Source organism: Phyllobates terribilis, unplaced genomic scaffold (assembly GCF_046119375.1).
Source record: "Phyllobates terribilis strain yellow unplaced genomic scaffold, ASM4611937v1 Scaffold_3__8_contigs__length_932513732, whole genome shotgun sequence".
Lineage (NCBI taxonomy): Eukaryota > Metazoa > Chordata > Amphibia > Anura > Dendrobatidae > Phyllobates > Phyllobates terribilis.
Window position 1 is genome coordinate 658,584,060 of NW_027362763.1, and position 18,552 is coordinate 658,602,611.

At 45.8% G+C, this 18,552-nt stretch overlaps 1 protein-coding gene across 1 annotated transcript in view; it reads left to right on the forward strand.

The window, feature by feature from the left end:
* LOC141258594 (dynein axonemal heavy chain 8-like) overlaps positions 1 to 18,552 on the forward strand; it is a 415,976-nt gene that overhangs the window by 74,025 nt on the left and 323,399 nt on the right. Inside the window, exons 18-25 of the mRNA XM_073673563.1 lie at positions 6,569 to 6,675; positions 6,919 to 6,985; positions 7,638 to 7,824; positions 8,013 to 8,203; positions 9,853 to 9,979; positions 10,116 to 10,351; positions 10,426 to 10,530; positions 16,940 to 17,053. Of these exons, the coding sequence (XP_073529664.1) occupies positions 6,569 to 6,675; positions 6,919 to 6,985; positions 7,638 to 7,824; positions 8,013 to 8,203; positions 9,853 to 9,979; positions 10,116 to 10,351; positions 10,426 to 10,530; positions 16,940 to 17,053 (1,134 nt within the window). The remainder of the gene's footprint in view (positions 1 to 6,568; positions 6,676 to 6,918; positions 6,986 to 7,637; positions 7,825 to 8,012; positions 8,204 to 9,852; positions 9,980 to 10,115; positions 10,352 to 10,425; positions 10,531 to 16,939; positions 17,054 to 18,552) is intronic.

Here is an 18,552-nt window from a genome sequence, read left to right on the forward strand (position 1 = left end):
GAGTGCAGCATTCCCACCTGAAGGGTTAAAGGCTCTGTGACGAGTAAGGTGGTCTCCGGAAGAAGCCTCCCATCCACGGAGGCAACCGCCAACGGTTCAGCCAGACGTACAGTATGGATCTGATAGCGCTCCACAACAGCCTGTTGAAAGAGATTCCCAGCTGCTCTGGAATCCAGATGAGCAGTCTCGAAGAAGCGGGTCTCACCACTGGAAATAGAAACAGACCGAGTCAAGGACGGAGAGGATTTACTCTTGCCTTGGACGACCTCTCCGAGCGGTCCTAGACCCTGGAGTTTCCTGGCTTCACCGGGCAGGAATGGATCAGATGTTCTTTACTGCCACAGTAGAAGCAACTCCCCTCGGCTCAGCGCGTCTCCTGGCGAGACTTGACCATCTTGCTTTGGTCAATTTGCATGGGCTCAGGCGAACATGCCCAGGGAATTGCTGGTTGAGAGGCAAGCTTTTGGAATACAGGAGCGAGACATGGAAATCTTCTCTCCCGGGTGGTCTCCTTGGCACGTTCCAGAAAATGGATGTCAATCCGGGTAGCTAATGACACCAGCTCGTCCAGTGTGGAAGGGATGTCACGACTGGCTAGCTCATCCTTGATCCATCCGGAAAGACCCTCCCAGAAGGTGGACATCAGGGGTTCGTTGTTCTAGGCAAGCTCAGATGCGAGGGTTCGGAAATGTATGGCATACTGGCCCACGGTGAGACTCCCTTGGCGGAGACGGAGAAGTGAGGCAGCAGTAGAAGATTTTTGTTCGGGCTCATCAAAGACCTTCCAGAAGGCAGAGAGGAAAGCCGGAAGATTGGACTCCAGGGGATCCCCTATCTCCCACAGAGGGTTTAGCCATGCCAATGCCTCCCCGGTGAGGTGAGACATGATGAACGCCACCTTGGCCCGGTCGGAGGGGAACTGATGTGCCAGGAGTTCAAAGTGCAGCGTGCACTGATTTAGGAAGCCCCGACATAAGTCAGGGTCACCACCAAAATGTGGAGGCGCAGAGAGCCGAGGTCCAGAGATGGGTGCCATAGCTCCAGAAGGTTGAGGTGCCGCTCGGCTAGAGACGGACACAGACGGGGTGGACAGCGTGTCCAGGCGAGAGTTGACAGATCGCAGATAGGACAGGATAGTTTCCTGTTGAGATCTCTGACTTGAGACCTCCTGGTACAGGTCAGAGAGTGAAGGAGCTTGGGGGCCACTGGGTTCCCTGGCCTGTGCAAACTGTTACGGGTCCGGGTGGTGGAACCTCTGTGCTTCAGTGCAAGTATGGACCAGAGGGGCGTGACTAAGTGCCTACTCGGCCTGACCAAGGTCACACGGTGGCTCAATCAACTCCGTCAACCAGGGAGGGACCGAGCAGGGGGACCAGGTGCCACTCTGGGACCGACCTTGTGTAAGAGCAGGTGACACGTCAGATGGCAGTACAGTACAGCGGATGAGCACGGCAGGAAGGCTAACGGGTTGTCCGGGTAGATAAGCAGGCTGGTTCGGCAGATAGCCAGACGGGTGCTCCGGGTTAGCGAGCTGGCGGTCACGACAGGTAACAGGTAGATGCTCCAAGTAGGCTAGCTGGCGGGCATGACAGGTAACTGGTAGGTGCTCCAGGTAGGCAGGCTGGCGGGCACTACAGGTAACTGGCAGGTGCTTCCAGGTAAGCAGGCTGGCGGACACAACTGTAGACACACTGGCGAGCAGGACTGACAGGCAGCGGGACCTGATGGGTGAAGCAAGTGTTAGCACACAAAACAGCAACCTTGCACAGGCACCTCCATTTTGGAGTAGGTGCCTTATAAAGGGGCAGTCCTCCTGCCATTGGCCGGGGACTCTATAGGACGGCGTGTGCGCACCCTTTAAGAGGGAGGGAGCGTGCACGCCCTAAGCACAGAGCCCGGGAAGCTGCGCGCGGTGCGCGCCACAGCAGCAGGGTAGCGGGAGGATGCCGGACCTGGACTGCGGCGGTGAGGGGAACGGCGTCTCTGCCCGGCAGGAGGCAGAGGCGCTGATGCTACAGTAACACATTACGCCTTAAAGGTTTCAAATCCTGCAGTGCCCGCAAGGTCCCCCAGCTGAAGAAGGCACATATGCAGGCCCATCTGAAGTTTGCCAATGAACAACTGGATGATTCTGTGAGTTATTGGGAGAAGGTGCTGTGGTCAGATGAGACAAAAATTGAGCTCTTTGGCATTAACTCAACTCGCCGTGTTTGGAGGAAGAAGAAGGATGAGTACAACCCTAGGAACATCGTCCCAACCGTGAAGCATGGGGGGGGGACATTATACTTTGGGGGTGCTTTTCTGCAAAGGGGACATGACGACTGCACCATACTGAAGGGAAGATGGATGGGGTCATGTATCGCGAGATTTTGGCCAACAACCTCCTTCCCTCAGTAAGAGCATTGAAGATGGGTCGTGGCTGGGTCTTCCAGCAAGACAATGACCCAAAACATACAGCCAAGGCAACAAAGGAGTGGCTCAAAAAGAAGCACAGTAAGGTCATGGAGTGGACTAGCCAGTCTCCAGACCTCAATCCCATAGAAAACTTATGGAGGGAGTTGGAGCTCTGAGTTGTCAAGCGACAGCCTCAAAATCTTAATGATTTAGAGATGATCTACAAAGAGGAGTGGACCAAAACTCCTCCTGACATGTGCGCAACCCTCATCATCAACTACAGACAACGTCTGACTGCTGTGCTGCCAACAAGGGTTTTGCCACAAGTATTAAGTGTTGTTTGCCAGAGGGATCAAATACTTATTTCTCACTGCAAAATGCAAATAAATGTATCTAATTTATACAATGTGATTTTCTTCATATTTTTTTGGATATTCTATCTCTCAATGTTAAAATTAACCTACCCTTAAAATTATAGACTGTTCATGTCTTTGTCAGTGGGCAAACTTACAAAAACAGCCATGGATCAAATACTTATTTCCTTCACTGTAGTAAGTAATATACTGTATTTTCCATAGCACTTATCATAGTGTTTTGTTTTGTTGGGTCTTGTATTTAGGTTTGTGCTATGATGCACTTTTTAAATGTTTTTAATGCAGTTATTTTTCTGCCACATGGATTATTTATACTGATTCAGTGTGCATGAGCCATTCTTTATAGCTGAACCTTTATCTCGTGTTGCTTCCTCTACTCTGCAGTTTTATTATCAGACCCTATAATGACCCCCGCCTCTGGTACATCCACTCCAAGTCTGGTTGATAAATGATACGTGAATAACTTACCAAACGCTCGAGATACACTGACTTTAGTTGGGCACAAATGAAAGCTCATCGCCCGCTGCCGTAGAGGGCATGTGCTAAAGCTCTAGGAAAAGTCCAAGCAAAATGAATGACAGGTGGTAAATTAATAATCCAATCCCTGCCATAGATTAATTGCTAGATGTGTTTCATTTTACACTATATGGAGAAAAGTATGTGCCCCCCACATCCACCTCCGGGGGCTTCTCTGTCCTCATCTACATTCATAGACATTAATATGGAGAAAAGTATGTGCCCCCCACATCCACCTCCGGGGGCTTCTCTGTCCTCCTCTACATCCATAGATATTAATATGGAGAAAAGTATGTGCCCCCCACATCCACCTCCAGGGGCTTCTCTGTCCTCATCTACATCCATACACATTAATATGGAGGAAAGTATGTGCCCCCCACATCCACCTCCGGGGGCTTCTCTGTCCTCATCTACATCCATACACATTAATATGGAGGAAAGTATGTGCCCCCCACATCCACCTCCAGGGGCTTCTCTGTCCTCCATCTACATCCATAGACATTAATATGGAGGAAAGTATGTGCCCCCCACATCCACCTCCGGGGGCTTCTCTGTCCTCATCTACATCCATAGACATTAATATGGAGAAAGGTATGTGCCCCCCACATCCACCTCCAGGGGCTTTTCTGTCCTCCATCTACATCCATAGACATTAATATGGAGAAAAGTATCTGCCCCCCACATCCACCTTCGGGGGCTTCTCTGTCCTCATCTACATCTATAGACATTAATATGGAGAAAAGTATGTGCCCCCCACATCCACCTCTGGGGGCTTCTCTGTCCATCTACATCCATAGACATTAATATGGAGGAAAGTATGTGCCCCCCACATCCACCTCCAAGGGGCTTCTCTGTCCTCATCTACATCCATAGACATTAATATGGAGAAAAATATGTGCCCCCCACATCCTCCTCCAGGGGCTTGTCTGTCCTCCATCTACATCCATAGACATTAATATGGAGAAAAGTATGTGCCCCCCACATCCACCTCCAGGGGCTTCTCTGTCCTCATCTACATCCATAGACATTAATATGGAGGAAAGTATGTGCCCCCCACATCCACCTCTGGGGGCTTCTCTGTCCTCATCTACATCCATAGACATTAATATGGAGAAAAGTATGTGCCCCCCACATCCACCTCCAGGGGCTTCTCTGTCCTCATCTACATCCATAGACATTAATATGAAGGAAAGTATGTGCCCCCCACATCCACCTCCGGGGGCTTCTCTGTCCTCATCTACATCCATAGAGATTAATATGGAGGAAAGTATGTGCCCCCCACATCCACCTCCGGGGGCTTCTCTGTCCTCCATCTACATCCATAGACATTAATATGGAGGAAAGTATGTGCCCCCCACATCCACCTCCGGGGGCTTCTCTGTCCTCATCTACATCCATAGACATTAATATGGAGGAAAGTATGTGCCCCCCACATCCACCTCCAGGGGCTTCTCTGTCCTCATCTACATCCATAGACATTAATATGGAGGAAAGTATGTGCCCCCCACATCCACCTCCGGGGGCTTCTCTGTCCTTATCTACATCCATAGACATTAATATGGAGGAAAGTATGTGCCCCCCACATCCACCTCCGGGGGCTTCTCTGTCCTCATCTACATCCATAGACATTAATATGAAGGAAAGTATGTGCCCCCCACATCCACCTCCAGGGGCTTCTCTGTCCTCATCTACATCCATAGACATTAATATGGAGAAAGTATGTGCCCCCCACATCCACCTCCGGGGGCTTCTCTGTCCTCATCTACATCCATAGACATTAATATGGAGAAAAGTATGTGCTCCCCACATCCACCTCCAGGGGCTTCTCTGTCCTCATCTACATCCATAGACATTAATATGGAGAAAGGTATGTGCCCCCCACATCCATCTCCAGGGGCTTCTCTGTCCTCATCTACATCCATAGACATTAATATGGAGAAAAGTATGTGCCCCCCACATCCACCTCCAGGGGCTTCTCTGTCCTCATCTACATCCATAGACATTAATATGGAGAAAAGTATGTGCCCCCCACATCCACCTCCAGGGGATTCTCTGTCCTCATCTACATCCATAGACATTAATCTGGAGTCACCCCTCTGCAGATATAATGGCTCCCGCTCTTCTGGAAAGACTTTCTACAAGATTTTGGAGGAGTCTGTGGAATATTTGCCCCTCATCCAGCAGTGAGGACACACTCTGATGTTGGGGCGAGGCCGGGCTCACACTCTCCACTCAGGGGCTGAGGTCCGGTCTCTGTGTGGCCGCTCATGTCCTCCTTTCCCCCCACATGTCTGTATGGAGCTTGTGCACTGGGCACAGTCAGGGGGACGGATCAGGGTCTTCCCCAAACTGTTCCCACAAAGCTGAAGCTACAATTGTCCACAATGTCTTATGCTGAAGATTTCCCTTGTGCTGATGTTATGCCAGAGGAGGTCTGGACTCCGCAGTTATGGGGTCAGCAGAGCGGTGGGGACTTTTCTGCTCCTGAGCACTCAGCTCCCCCCCACTTTGTAACATTACGGGGTCTCCACTTCGTGGCTGAGTTGCTGCGGTTCCTTCCGCTTCTCAGTAATATCACTCACAGGTGATGGAGGAAGATCCAGGAGGAAGAAATGTCAGGAACAGACTTGTTCCCCCAGTGGCTCCAATTACAGGACCGCGCTGGTATCCGGGAGCTCTGGCCATTGTGTTACATTAGTAAAGGCAGCCGGCAAGTGGGGGGCGGAGGTTATACACCGTAGGTGATGGGGTGGGATGTTATATACCGGGTACAACGTGGCTGGAGGTTATGGACTGCACTGATAAAATGTGGATGTTATACACTGAGGGGGGGAATGAAAACTGAAATTCAGTGATTGAGAGCCGTGCACCTTACTGTTCTCCATATCATGTGTATATTTATGATACCACGGTCAGGTGACGGTCACGCTCAGTAGACATCATCTCTGAAGCTGGGAACCATGAAGAACTTGTGACAATAAACATTGTTGAATTCACTCAACAGTTTTTCTTTTGTGATAATATTGTAGTTGATGGCAGATTATTTTACATCAACGTAAAAAAATATTCACATTTCCTGTAGTGCCAGACATCTTTATAGTAACACAAATCAAAGACAGAGGACAATCGGTAGGGGAGGTCATATTATTACTGGGCAGTCATGATATTGTTCTGTACTGGTAGATTATATATAATAAGTGCATTTCTTTTCTTGTCTTCCTCACTTGCCTGAATATGTTTAATAACTCCACAAACAAAGTATTGTTTTGCATTGTTCCTTGCAGCACTGTCAGGAGCTGAGCTCTTATTTTATTGGTCTTTTGGTGGACAGTCTTCAGAAATGCACTCGCCAAACACTTGATTTTCTGAAAACCAAATTATTTCTTTCAAGGTATGTTCCATTGCACCATTATAACCTGAGGCGACATTACTGACTTTGCAGAAATAACATTGCCACATTTATCGGCACAAATATAACAATGCACTAGATCCACCGCACCTACACTAATAAGTATTAGTATATGTTCTCCTTTGTGTATGACGTTTGTTAAATGTTATATTAGTTCAGATCAGTCTCATGAAGCTTGGTAGATGTGCCGCCATGATCACAACTTGCTGTCTGACACTTTTTTAGTTCCCCCTTTGATCGATGTGACGATCCTTTCCTGATGACAGAAGTTCACCTGGTCATGGATAACATTGTAAGTATGAATATTATCTTTGGAACAATATTGGAATCTGAGAGTCCTCAGTGGTTGATACCTTTTAATGGCTAACTGAAAAGATGGTAAACATAGCAAGCTTTCGAGACAACTCGGGTCTCTTCTTCAGGCTGATTATTAGCCTGAAGAAGAGACCTAAGTTGTCTCGAAAGCTTTCTATGTTTACCATCTTTTCAGTTAGCCATTAAAAGGTATCAACCACTGAGGACTCTCAGATTCCAATACTGTTCTATCTACACGGTATAAATATTCTTTACCTTATTATCTTTGGATAATTCTGCACACATTGGTGCAGATTCATTTGCATTCGGACACATTTACGAAGTATATTTTTTTGCCTCATTCAAGAAGGAAACACGGCTTAAAATGCACCACAAAAGTTGGTCTAAAACAAAGCCAATCCAGGGGTGCAGTGACATGAGACCGGATCAGGCAGTCGCCGCTCTGATACTAGATACAGCAGTGATACCCCACAAATCAGGAATACATTCTTACATTGTAACCACAGTGCATGAGGGGGTCCTCACCATCATCTTCTCCTTACAGCGATCAGGGTCCTGGCTTGTTATTCACCTTAATTTAGGTTACCTAACTTTTTTTTCTTGTCAACCTAAATCTGTTTTCTTTACAGGTAATGCTTCCAAGCCTGGACACCATCCAGCAAGCGATAAATAATGTAATACACATGGTACTGGCAGTGAACCGCAGCGTCTATCAGTGGGAGCAGGGGACGGTGCCTGAAAGCGCTTCTGACCTAGATTTTACCACCGCCAACTATCCAAATGTTGTTTCCGGGCGCCAAAAAAGGGCAGATGAAAGTATGTATTCGCTACGGTCATCGTGCTAATATTTTTTCTTACTTACTAATATTGCATAACTAGCACCGTCCGCAGCGCGCCAGCAATCAGGGAATCAGCTGAAATAAATAAAAGCTGATTTACCTTTCTCTGCCTTGCAAATTTTTACTATTCGTTCTGCAGTTTTCATTTCTTTTATTTCTTTGTAGAAATGATAAAAGAAGACGACCGTGCAGCGAGAAACTTTTATTCCTGCGTTTCTCAGACCGGGACCATTACTAAGCTGGTCAAGCTTCTGTCTACTTCTGTGCATTTGCTAAGAGATAATGCTAGGATAGCGTTCGGAGTCTTCGAAAACTACAGAAGTCTATGGACAGAGAATAGAGAGTCTAAAATAAAGGTAAATCTTTGAATTTAACGGTTTTTTTTTGCAGTGTCTCTTGGTGCGATATTTGCATGAGATGCTGAACATTTGAGACTCATTAGAGCAGTCAGTCCTGTGTGTCCCTAACATTGGACCGGACGCAGAGGTGGATGTGAATGAAGCAGACAATGTCGGGAAGCTGCACATGAGCTAGGTAATAATGGCTGCCACCTCGTCTTGGCAAACAACAATTAAATGAGAAGACCGGCGGGACCTTGGACGGCCAAGCTTCTGCACAGTGATGTCCATGGCAATCCTGCCTCGTCTCTGTTCTGATGTTGCATGAAAAAAAATCTGGAGCAAATAAATCAATAAAGTGACGCTGCTCATGTAAGAAACATTTATAAACTAATGCGGCGATTCCTAGTAACACAGGAACATTTCTCTTCTAGGTCTTGCGTTCACAGTTGTGCCGGAAACAATAGCTAAGTGTCTATAAGGTAGCCGCATGGTGAACGGTGGAACTTGCCAAAAAGCAACACATGTATAACTAACTAGATAGATTTATTGAAATGATATCCAATAAGCTGTGAGATAAGGGAATAATATTCTCATTGAAGAGCCCCACCTCAGCTTGAAGCTGGACTGACGAGGGCAAAAAACTCCAGAACAGTCTACAGATGGGTCTCTGGACTTGCTGCTGCTGCAAGCTTTTTTTGCATATTTTTTCCCATGAAAATAAGTCCCCTTACTAAGTTGGGTGTCTTCAATGAGAGCCGGTATCCCTACTTTGAATAATTTGGTAATAACTGGTGCTCTTGCTTTCATATCTAACACCCCACCTCCCATCGTCTCCCCTTTGGTACTGATTGATGGGGTTTTCTTTGCAGGATACGTTGGTGTTGCTCGGCTCTGGTGACGTCAATTAACAAGGGGAAGGGTTGGCACCACTCACTGGGCTCTTGTGATCTACTTTGTCTAAAGATTGAACGTTCCTTGGCTCGACGATGTACGCTGCCGTCATTGGTAGCTCATACAAAAAAATGACGTGAAAGAACATAATTTAACAAAAACTCCATACTTTTATTAAATACACATAAGACAACATCGATATTAAAAAAGTTTGCACAAAAACATAGATGGTGAGCAAAAACTGAAGATATCAGGACAAGAGCAGTCATATAATAACACAATTGGAATTAGATGCTTGGAGCAGATGTAAATAAGGTCAGGTGGACCACGTGCTCAATCCCAGCCATAAACACATTTAATTCAGATGCTAAGGTGCACAAAATAAGTCCATATAGCAACTGGGATATAAATATGAGCATATGGGCCACGTGTCCCATCCCAGCCACTCACATATAAAGCATCAAAAGGCTACACTCAGATGTCAAAGTGCACAGTGCATATACAAATAAATCCATTAGGCATTTAAAAATAGGTAACAACGAGATGTAACTCACATATAAATTGCTAATCAGTCCAGATATCGTCACCCCTACGCGCGTTTCGGCGCTGTGCCTTCTTCTGGGGGCATGAGAGCACTTGCCACCTTTTCGCCACTCACTGGGCTCTTGTGATCTACTTTGTCTAAAGATTGAACGTTCCTTGTCTCGACAATGTACGCTGCCGTCATCGGTTTAGGAGGAAAATATCTGCTGATGGCCATTTACTTCTTGCAGGAATATGTGACTGAAAACCAATCTCTGGATGAAATCAAAGAGAGAATTGTATACTACGATCTGATAGAACAAGACGTCGGTCAGATGAGCTCGGCTGTACTTGTAGGATTCATTGAACTTCGCACAGGTACGTACTGATATCGTCCAAGATCCTGATCAACCGAGGATCAGCCGCAATACGTTCTATGCTGAAAACATCCCCATAATTCTCGGTTGCATCCAGTGAGAATTGTAATTTTATTCCCATCACTTTTCTATTTTAGCTCCCATTAAAACCTCCTTAATTACCGAGGCCAAAGCGTGGAAGCTGCTCTTATGCAGATACCTGAACGAGGAATACAAGATGAAGATGGCAGCCATGGGCGAGTTTATAAGCGACTATTTAAAGATATTATCTCGGCCGATTCTTGATTCAGATGACGTGCAGTCTGTATTGAAGGCTCTGACTGTCGTGAGAGAAAATGAAATACGGATAGACCGGGGCGTGGGCCCTGTGGAGGTGAGAAGATCTGGCCCCAGCGTGATGACTTACTTCTCTCAGATCACATTGTAACCATAGTACTTTCTTTTTAGGAAGCGTACGCCATCTTAAGTAGATTTCAAGTCGATGTCACAAGAGAAGAGACTGAAGTTGTCGACACTTTGAGATATTCTTTTACAAAACTTGCTTCTAAAGTAGTAAGTGTTCACTCTAATGTAAATGATTAGATAATAGATTATCGGAAAGCCACTACTAATTTAGGTACACCCGCCGACTTAGAAGGGAGCTTGCCCCATAATATAAAGTTTTACTACTGCTTGTATTAGAGGTTGATCACTGCCTGTAACTGTGATAAAGCCGACCTCGCACACAATAGCCCAATCCAACACATTAATTCATATAGAGCAAATGACGTACAAGAACGTAATAGTACATAAAAATGCAAAGTTTATTGTAAATACAAAATTTAAAAACGGACATATTTATTTGACGTAATGACGCAGATACATTAGTAGTGGGCAATATAAGCAGATACTCAAGGCTGAACAGAACACATGATACAAAGTAATTATCAAAAGTTGCTGAAATGGGACATATGTAAGTATGGATATGTCAAACATAAACCATAGCCAAATTGGTAGTATAGAGACTATCAGGAAGGCTCCAATGAGCCACTAAAGTGCACAGTGCATGGCTAAATATGAGAAAAAAACAATCTCCATTAAACAGCAAAAGTATACACAAAATAATATAACTTACATGTGTAGATGTCAAAAGTGTAAGCCCAGGTACCGTCACCCCTACGCGCGTTTCGGCGCTGTGCCTTCTTCTGGGGGTAATGACATACTAAAGCCGGTGTAACGGGTCTGGGAGGCGGAACCTCTGAGCAACTTATACAAGGGGGCGGTCCTTGTAAGGAAGCTAGTGGCGACCAGGGAAGACAGGCAGGCAGTCACAGCAGGTGACCGGGACAGTCTCTGGGTAAACGGGCATGAGGTCACGGCAAGTGACCGGGACAGTCTCTGGGTAAACGGGCAGGAGGTCACAGCAAGTGACCGGGACAGTCTCTGGGTAAACGGGCAGGTACGACCTGTGATGGCTGAGCCTCCAGGTAGGCTAGCAGGCAGATGGCAGATGAGTGCTCCCAGGTGAGCAGGCGAGAGTCTCTGGATAAGCAGGTGGTCACAGCATGTGACGGCGGAGCCTCCAGGTAGGCTAACAGGCAGGTAGCAGATGAGCGCTCCCAGGTGAGCGGGCAAGAGTCTCTGGACTGGCAGGTGGTCACGGCACGTGACGGCGGAGCCTCCAGGTAGGCTAACAGGCAGGTAGCAGATGAGCGCTCCCAGGTGAGCGGGCAAGAGTCTCTGGACTGGCAGGTGGTCACAGCACGTGACGGCGGAGCCTCCAGGTAGGCTAACAGGCAGGTAGCAGATGAGCGCTCCCAGGCGAGCGGGCAAGAGTCTCTGGACTGGTAGGTGGTCACAGCACGTGACGGCGGAGCCTCCAGGTAGGCTAACAGGCAGGTAGCAGGTGAGCGCTCCTAGGTGAGCGGGCAAGCTGGTTCATAGACAGACTGACAGGTGTCGGAAGGCAGACCGTCGGACCTCAGGCTAGCAAGCAGGAAAGCGGATGACAGGCAGGAATCAGGCAGCAAACTGGCAGGAGACTGGCAGGTAACTGGCAGGTAACAGGCAGGTAACAGGCAGGTAACAGGCAACGGGACCTGAGGGCTGAAGCAGAGTAGTGAACAGTGCAACAACATTGCTCGGGCACCTCCATTTTGGAGGAGGTGCCTTATATATGGAGGGATCCTCCGGCCATTGGCCGGGGACTCCTTAGGGCGACGCGCGCGCCCTAAGCACAGTGACCGGGGGAGAGCGGGCGCTGCAAGCAGAGCGGGAGGAAGCCGCCGGGCACGGAGCAGAGAGGTGAGGGGAACAGCGTCCCTGCCTAGCAGGAGGCAGGGACGCCGACGCTACAGCCGGTATCATTTTTATAGTGCAATTTAGCCAATAAAGGATGCAAAGTAGGTTTGGTAACTGACCAATCATTGATCATGATGCATCCTAACAAGTGGACGCATATCCGCATTTTAGACCCTACCCTCCGGAAGTTTATATTGCTGTTGGTAGCAACGCAGCGTTGGATCCACCCCGCACATCACGTGTTTGCAAGGGGCTGGTAACACCCCTCGCACCACTTGATCGCAAGTATCCAACACATTAGTCTACTGTGGATAAGGGCAAGCAAATCATAAAAAAAATCACCAAAACCCACCTGTGATCTTGAGTGCTAAAATGACTTTGGCTTTAATGATCTCTGCTTGCTATTGATAAAAGGAAACATTAATTGTTTAACTCCAACAGTAGTAAACTCATTGTTAATAACCCTGAAAGCAAACAGCTGTTGAGGTCAGAGGCACTAAAAGGACCCCTTTACATCACATGGATTGTGATGCCATTGAAGTCCTTACCTTGGAAGAGCACGGGGTTCACTAAGAACGCCCAGGGCTGTCTCGCCATGTTGGCTTGTGTTAGGAAGCCCTTGGGTGTACTATTAATACACAACCTCTATATATCCCCTTAAGGACGGAGCCAATTATGTCCTTAATGACCGGGCCAATTTTTACAATTTTGATATCACTTTATGAGATAATAACTCTGGAACGCTTCCATGGATCCCACTGAGATTGTTTTTTCTTGACATATTGTACTTCATGATAGCAGTAAAAATTTTTCGATTTTACTTGTGAAAAAAACAGAAATTTGGCGAAAAGTTTGCAATTTTCAAACTTTGAATTTTCATGCCCTTAAATCAGAGAATTATGTCAGACAAAATAGTTAATAAATAACATTTCCCACATGTCTACTTTACATCAGCACAATTTTGGAACCAATTTTTTTTTTTTTTGTTAGGAAGTTATAATGGTTAAAAGTTGACCAGCGATTTCTCATTTTTCCAACAAAATTTACTAAACCATTTTTTTAGGGACCACATCACATTTGAAGTGACTTTGAGGGGCCTTTATGACAGAAAATACCCAAAAGTGTCACTATTCTAAAACTGCACCCCTCAAGGTGCTCAAAACCACATTCAAGAAGTTTATTAACCCTTCTGGTGCTTCACAAGAACTGAAGCAACGTGGAAGGAAAAAATGAACATTTAACTTTTTTTCACAAAATGTTTACTTCAGACCCAATTTTTTTTTTTTTCACAAGGGTAACAAGAGAAAATGGACAACAAAATTTGTTTTTCAATTCCTCTTGAGTAAGCCGATACCCCATATGTGCGGGAAAACCACTGTTTGTGCACACGGCAGGGTTCGGAAGGGAAGGCGCACTATTTGACTTTTTGAATGTAAACTTTGCGTGAATAATTAGCGGACGCCATGTCGCGTTTGGGGAGCCCCTGACGTGCCTAAACAGTGGAAACCCCCCACAAGTGACACCATTTCGGAAACTAGACCCCTCAGGGAACTTCTCTAGATGTATGGTGAGCACCTTGAACCCCCAGGTGCTTCACAGAAGTTTATAATGTAGAGCCGTGAAATTAAGGAGTCTAATTTTTTTCCACAAAAATGTACTTTTAACCCCAATTTTTTTTTTTCATATGGGTAACAGGAGAAAATGGACCCCAAAATTTGTTGTGCAATTGCTCCTGAGTATGGACATACCCTATATGTAGGGGAAAACTATTGTTCGGGCGCACCGCAGGGTTTGGAAATGAAGGAGTGATGTTTGGAACGCAGACTTTGATGGAATGGTCTTCGGGTGTCATGTCGTGTTTGTGGAGCCCCTGATGTGCCTAAACAGTGGAAAACCCCTGCAAGTTACCCCATTTTGGAAACTACACCCCTCAAAGATTTTATCCAGGGGTATAGTGAGCATTTTGAACCCACAAGTACTACACAGAATTTGATAACATTAGGTCGTCATTCTGAAAATGTTCATTTTTTTTCACGAAAATATAGTTTTAGCCCCAAATTTGTAATTTTTGCAATGGATAATAGAAGAAAATGGACCCCATAATTTGTTTTGCTATTTTTCCCGAACGCGATGATGCCTCATATGTCATCAGAAATTACTATTAGGCCACACGTCATGTTTGAGAAGGAAGGAGCACTATTTGGCTTTCGGAGCATAGATTTTGGTAGAATTAGTTTATGGGCGACATTTGCGGAGCCCCTGAGGTGCCAGAACAGCAGAAAAACCCCAAAAGTGACCCCATTGTAGAAATTACACATCTCAATGAATTCATCTACTGCTGCATTGACTATTATGTAACATCCACGACAGGCTTTATTCTTATGCCAGTTTAGTGTCCATACATTGTGCCCCCATAAAGTGTAGTGCCCCCATACATTTCTCGTGGTGACACACACCCCGTAAATTAAATGCTTTCCCCGCTACAATAATGCCAACCATGTGACCGCTTACTGCGGTTTAGGCACAGTGGGGCTCGGAAAGAGGGGGAATTTGGATTTGGGAGCGCAGAATTCACTGGATTTTATTTGAGGAGGCGGGAGCCATGTTTCTTTTCCAGAGTCTTTGTTCTACCAGTAACGTGGGACCCCGTGTAGTCCCAGTGACAGATGACGTACCTGAGATGGGGCTGGCTTTGTGTGGGATAAATTAGGAGTTTTATTGGTAACATTTTGGGGTACATAATTTTTGAGTGCTCCCAGAATAAGACTGGATCGGGTTCTTGTGTTCTACACTGAGCAGTAGAACGGGTTTCCGTGTAAATCCCACAAAAATGTGATTCAGATTAAACCCCCAATGGAACCACCCACCACAGAGGCAGATTGAGACACTTTGGAGCTCGTTTGACGTCTGCTCCGGTGGTCTCCATCTTTTTAGGCGAACACAGATCTGTTGTCGCCCACACTTGTGCGCTAAAAATAAGCCTAAAATGATGGTACACCGCTGGAACAGAGACCAGTCCAAAGGGACTCCATCGGCCTCATAAGTGAGTGGCTCCATCTGGGTTTTTTGTCTGAATTGCGGTTTTGGTGTATTTACACAGAAACCCCAACGTAAGCGCTCAGCGGAGAGTGCCAGATAAACATGAGCGCTCAGCGGAGAGTGCAGGATAAACGTGAGCCGAGCCTTTATCTGATTTTTTTGGAGGCAGAATGAAGAAATAGACAGCAGTACCAGAATAGTTCTTATTTTTATTTTTGTGCCGTGCGGTAAAAGTTATATGACCGGTTTGCCCGTCGGGTCGGTACGATTACAGCGATACCAGATTTATATATTTTTTTTTTATGCTTTGCTATTTTTACAGACTAAAAACAGTATTTTACAAAAAAAACTTGATTTTGCATCGTCATATTCTGAGAGCTGTAGCTTTTTAATTTTTTGCCTAATGAGCCATATTATGGCTTGTTTTTTTTGTGGGACGGTTTGTCGTTTTTGTTTGTAGAACTTTTTTTTTAACATACGACTTTTTGATCGCTTTCTAGTCACTTTTTTTGTGAGTCAATATGATGAAGAAGCATCATTTTTTGGCGTGTTTTTTTTTTTTTTTTTATACAGCATTCGCCAAACAAACTAAATAACCTGACCGTTTTATAGAGCGGGTCGTTCCGGACGCGGCAATACCAATTGTGTTTACTTTTTTCCTTTTATTTTTGTTTTATCACAAACGCTGCCTTTTAAGCGGCGAAACTGATTTTAGTGATTTGTGTGCACTTTTTGTGTAGTTTTTTTTTTTTTTTTTACATATTTTATTTAACTTTTTTTAACTTTTTCACCAAATCATTGATCTCCTACACTGCAGAACCTCTGGACTGACTGACTCACTGACTCTGCCTGTGAGATACAGCTTATTGCTGGATCTCACAGGCCACCGTACCCTGGGATCATCACATGATATCAGGGTAACCATCGGGACCCTCTATTCTCATCGTGGGGGACCGATGGTTACTAAGGGGGTCTTGTTACCCCCTTGTAACAACTTAAATACCGCTGTCTAACGTTTGACAGCGGTATTTAAGAGGTTAATGAGCCCCGATCAGCATCGAGACTGGCCGGGGCCGATACTGCAGGGTGTCATCGACTCATTTTAACACCGCTGAGGAATAAGTACCGTTAATGACCGCCGTAAAAATGCGTTATGGTGGTTGTTAAGGGGATATTCCTATTATTTTACAGTTAAGCAATTTGTAGAGTTAGTAAATAAATAATAAAATAATAACATTAACAAAAGGAGGAACTATAAAAATCATTAAAAAATAATGACCTGCAAACTGCAGAGGAATTGAATTGTAGCCTTAATGAAAATTAATAATGTACCAAAAATTAATATTAATTTGTGTATACCAATAACCAAAGCCTCATACAGCTATGGCAAACGAAAAAAATGGTGACCACCAGTGTAAAAAGATAGAAAATTATTGTTCAGTCATTAAGAGTTCAGTAAGTTGCACAGCCGGGCTCCCCAGAGGCGGTCTATTCTGTGACGCCCCCTCTGTCAGTGCAATACATCCTGGATTTACACTTATGAGTGATGTGAAGCGGACAAGCCATGATAGTTAGTGACTTGCACAATTTTATTTTGTAGTCACCTATTTAGCCCAATGATGAGTTATCTGTCCCGTGTCAGGTGTCTGTTCAAGATGAGCTGATCCGTATGCAGCCAGATCTCATTAGCCGGCTCTCCCAGTCTGTAGTCATTCTTCAGAGGGACGCGGTGGCATTTGACACTGAATATGACAAGGTAAGATGGAGCCTGACGGTGTCTTTACAATTAATATTGCAGTCTAGTCATTCGAAAAAAAGTGCCAGCTTTATACAGAATTATATTAAAAGAGGCAGGGAAATTTAGGTGAAGCGAAAAATGTCCTTCTGTAATCAAATGATGGGAGGAATGTGTCACGCCGACGCCTCAGCGCTGCCCTACTCACTGCGTTCACCACTCTGCTTCCCCATAGGGAAACCATCTCCCTGAGCTGCCTTGTGCTCACTGCCAGCTCTGCTAGAGAACCTCCACCTGTCTATAGGGAGGTACGACCACATCCTGCAGGAATTTAACCCTGCTGTGTCCTGCAGGAATTTAACCCTGCTGTGTCCTGCAGGAATTGCTTTCCCAAGCCTATCCCAAGGCAGCGGGGGGTTTATTAGGTACCACTTCTTTCCCGATCGTTGGTTCCCAATTGCTTGTCTCTGGATCCTGTGGGTGCATGTTTGTTCTGTCTCTTTTATTATCAACCTGGCTTGTATACCCGTCTTGTCTGACCTCGCCTTTATATTCTGATCCTGTGATGCCTGCCCTGACCCCGGATTGTCTGACTACATCTTTGTGTTTGTCCTCCTGTATCTTGTGCTTGCGTCTCTCACCCTCAGTGATGCCTGGTGGCTACCTGCGGCCCAAGCCTGACCGCACCATCAGAGGCTCTAGTAATTAGCAGGTAGTCACTTACTCGAGTACGCCCCTCCTGGGTAAGCCTGGCCCGTGGCGCAGTGGGTCCACACCCACCAGCGTTACAGAATGTGGTTGCATATTCTCCTAGTTATTAAATAAGGAGTGAGACCCCACTCATCAGCGGCTCGCTCACCTGCTTAACTCAGATTCGGAGGACGGAAAAAGAGCAATTTTATCTTTACATTCTGTTTTACATCAGATTGTGAAGGTCCAAAATGACCGATCACATTGAATAAACCATTATACAGGTAGTAGAAAAAAATATTGGATCAGGCTTTAAACTTAGAGGTTAATACTAATTATACCCTGATACTATAAAGCCAGATCCCCATGTACAAAACGATCTTCCGCCAGAGCAGGGTGTATAAACTTTTTTTGTTGCAATGGCCACATTGTCAGATTGAGCCAACTTCTAAGGCTGTAATACAACTTGGGTTTTAGAGGAATTGCCTTCTGAGACATTTAAAGGGGTTGTCTGTTCTAGTGAAGCCTCATGTTGTGTGCACCGCCGGCGATGACGGGCGGTCACGTGACCACAAGCGTGCAATTTGCATACTCCTGACCTCCTCTGACTAGACATTTCTGACCTCATTCATTTCACCTTGGATTGAGCAAGATCGAGCACGTCTAGTCGGCACGTGCCCACATGTATGCAAATTGTATACTTGCGGTCACGTGACCACCCACTGTCATCGGCAACGCCAGGGACACCTGGCAGTGTGCGAGCTGTAAGGATTTACAGACAGTGACTGCAGACTTTCACCACAAGACAACCCATTTAATTCATATTGAAA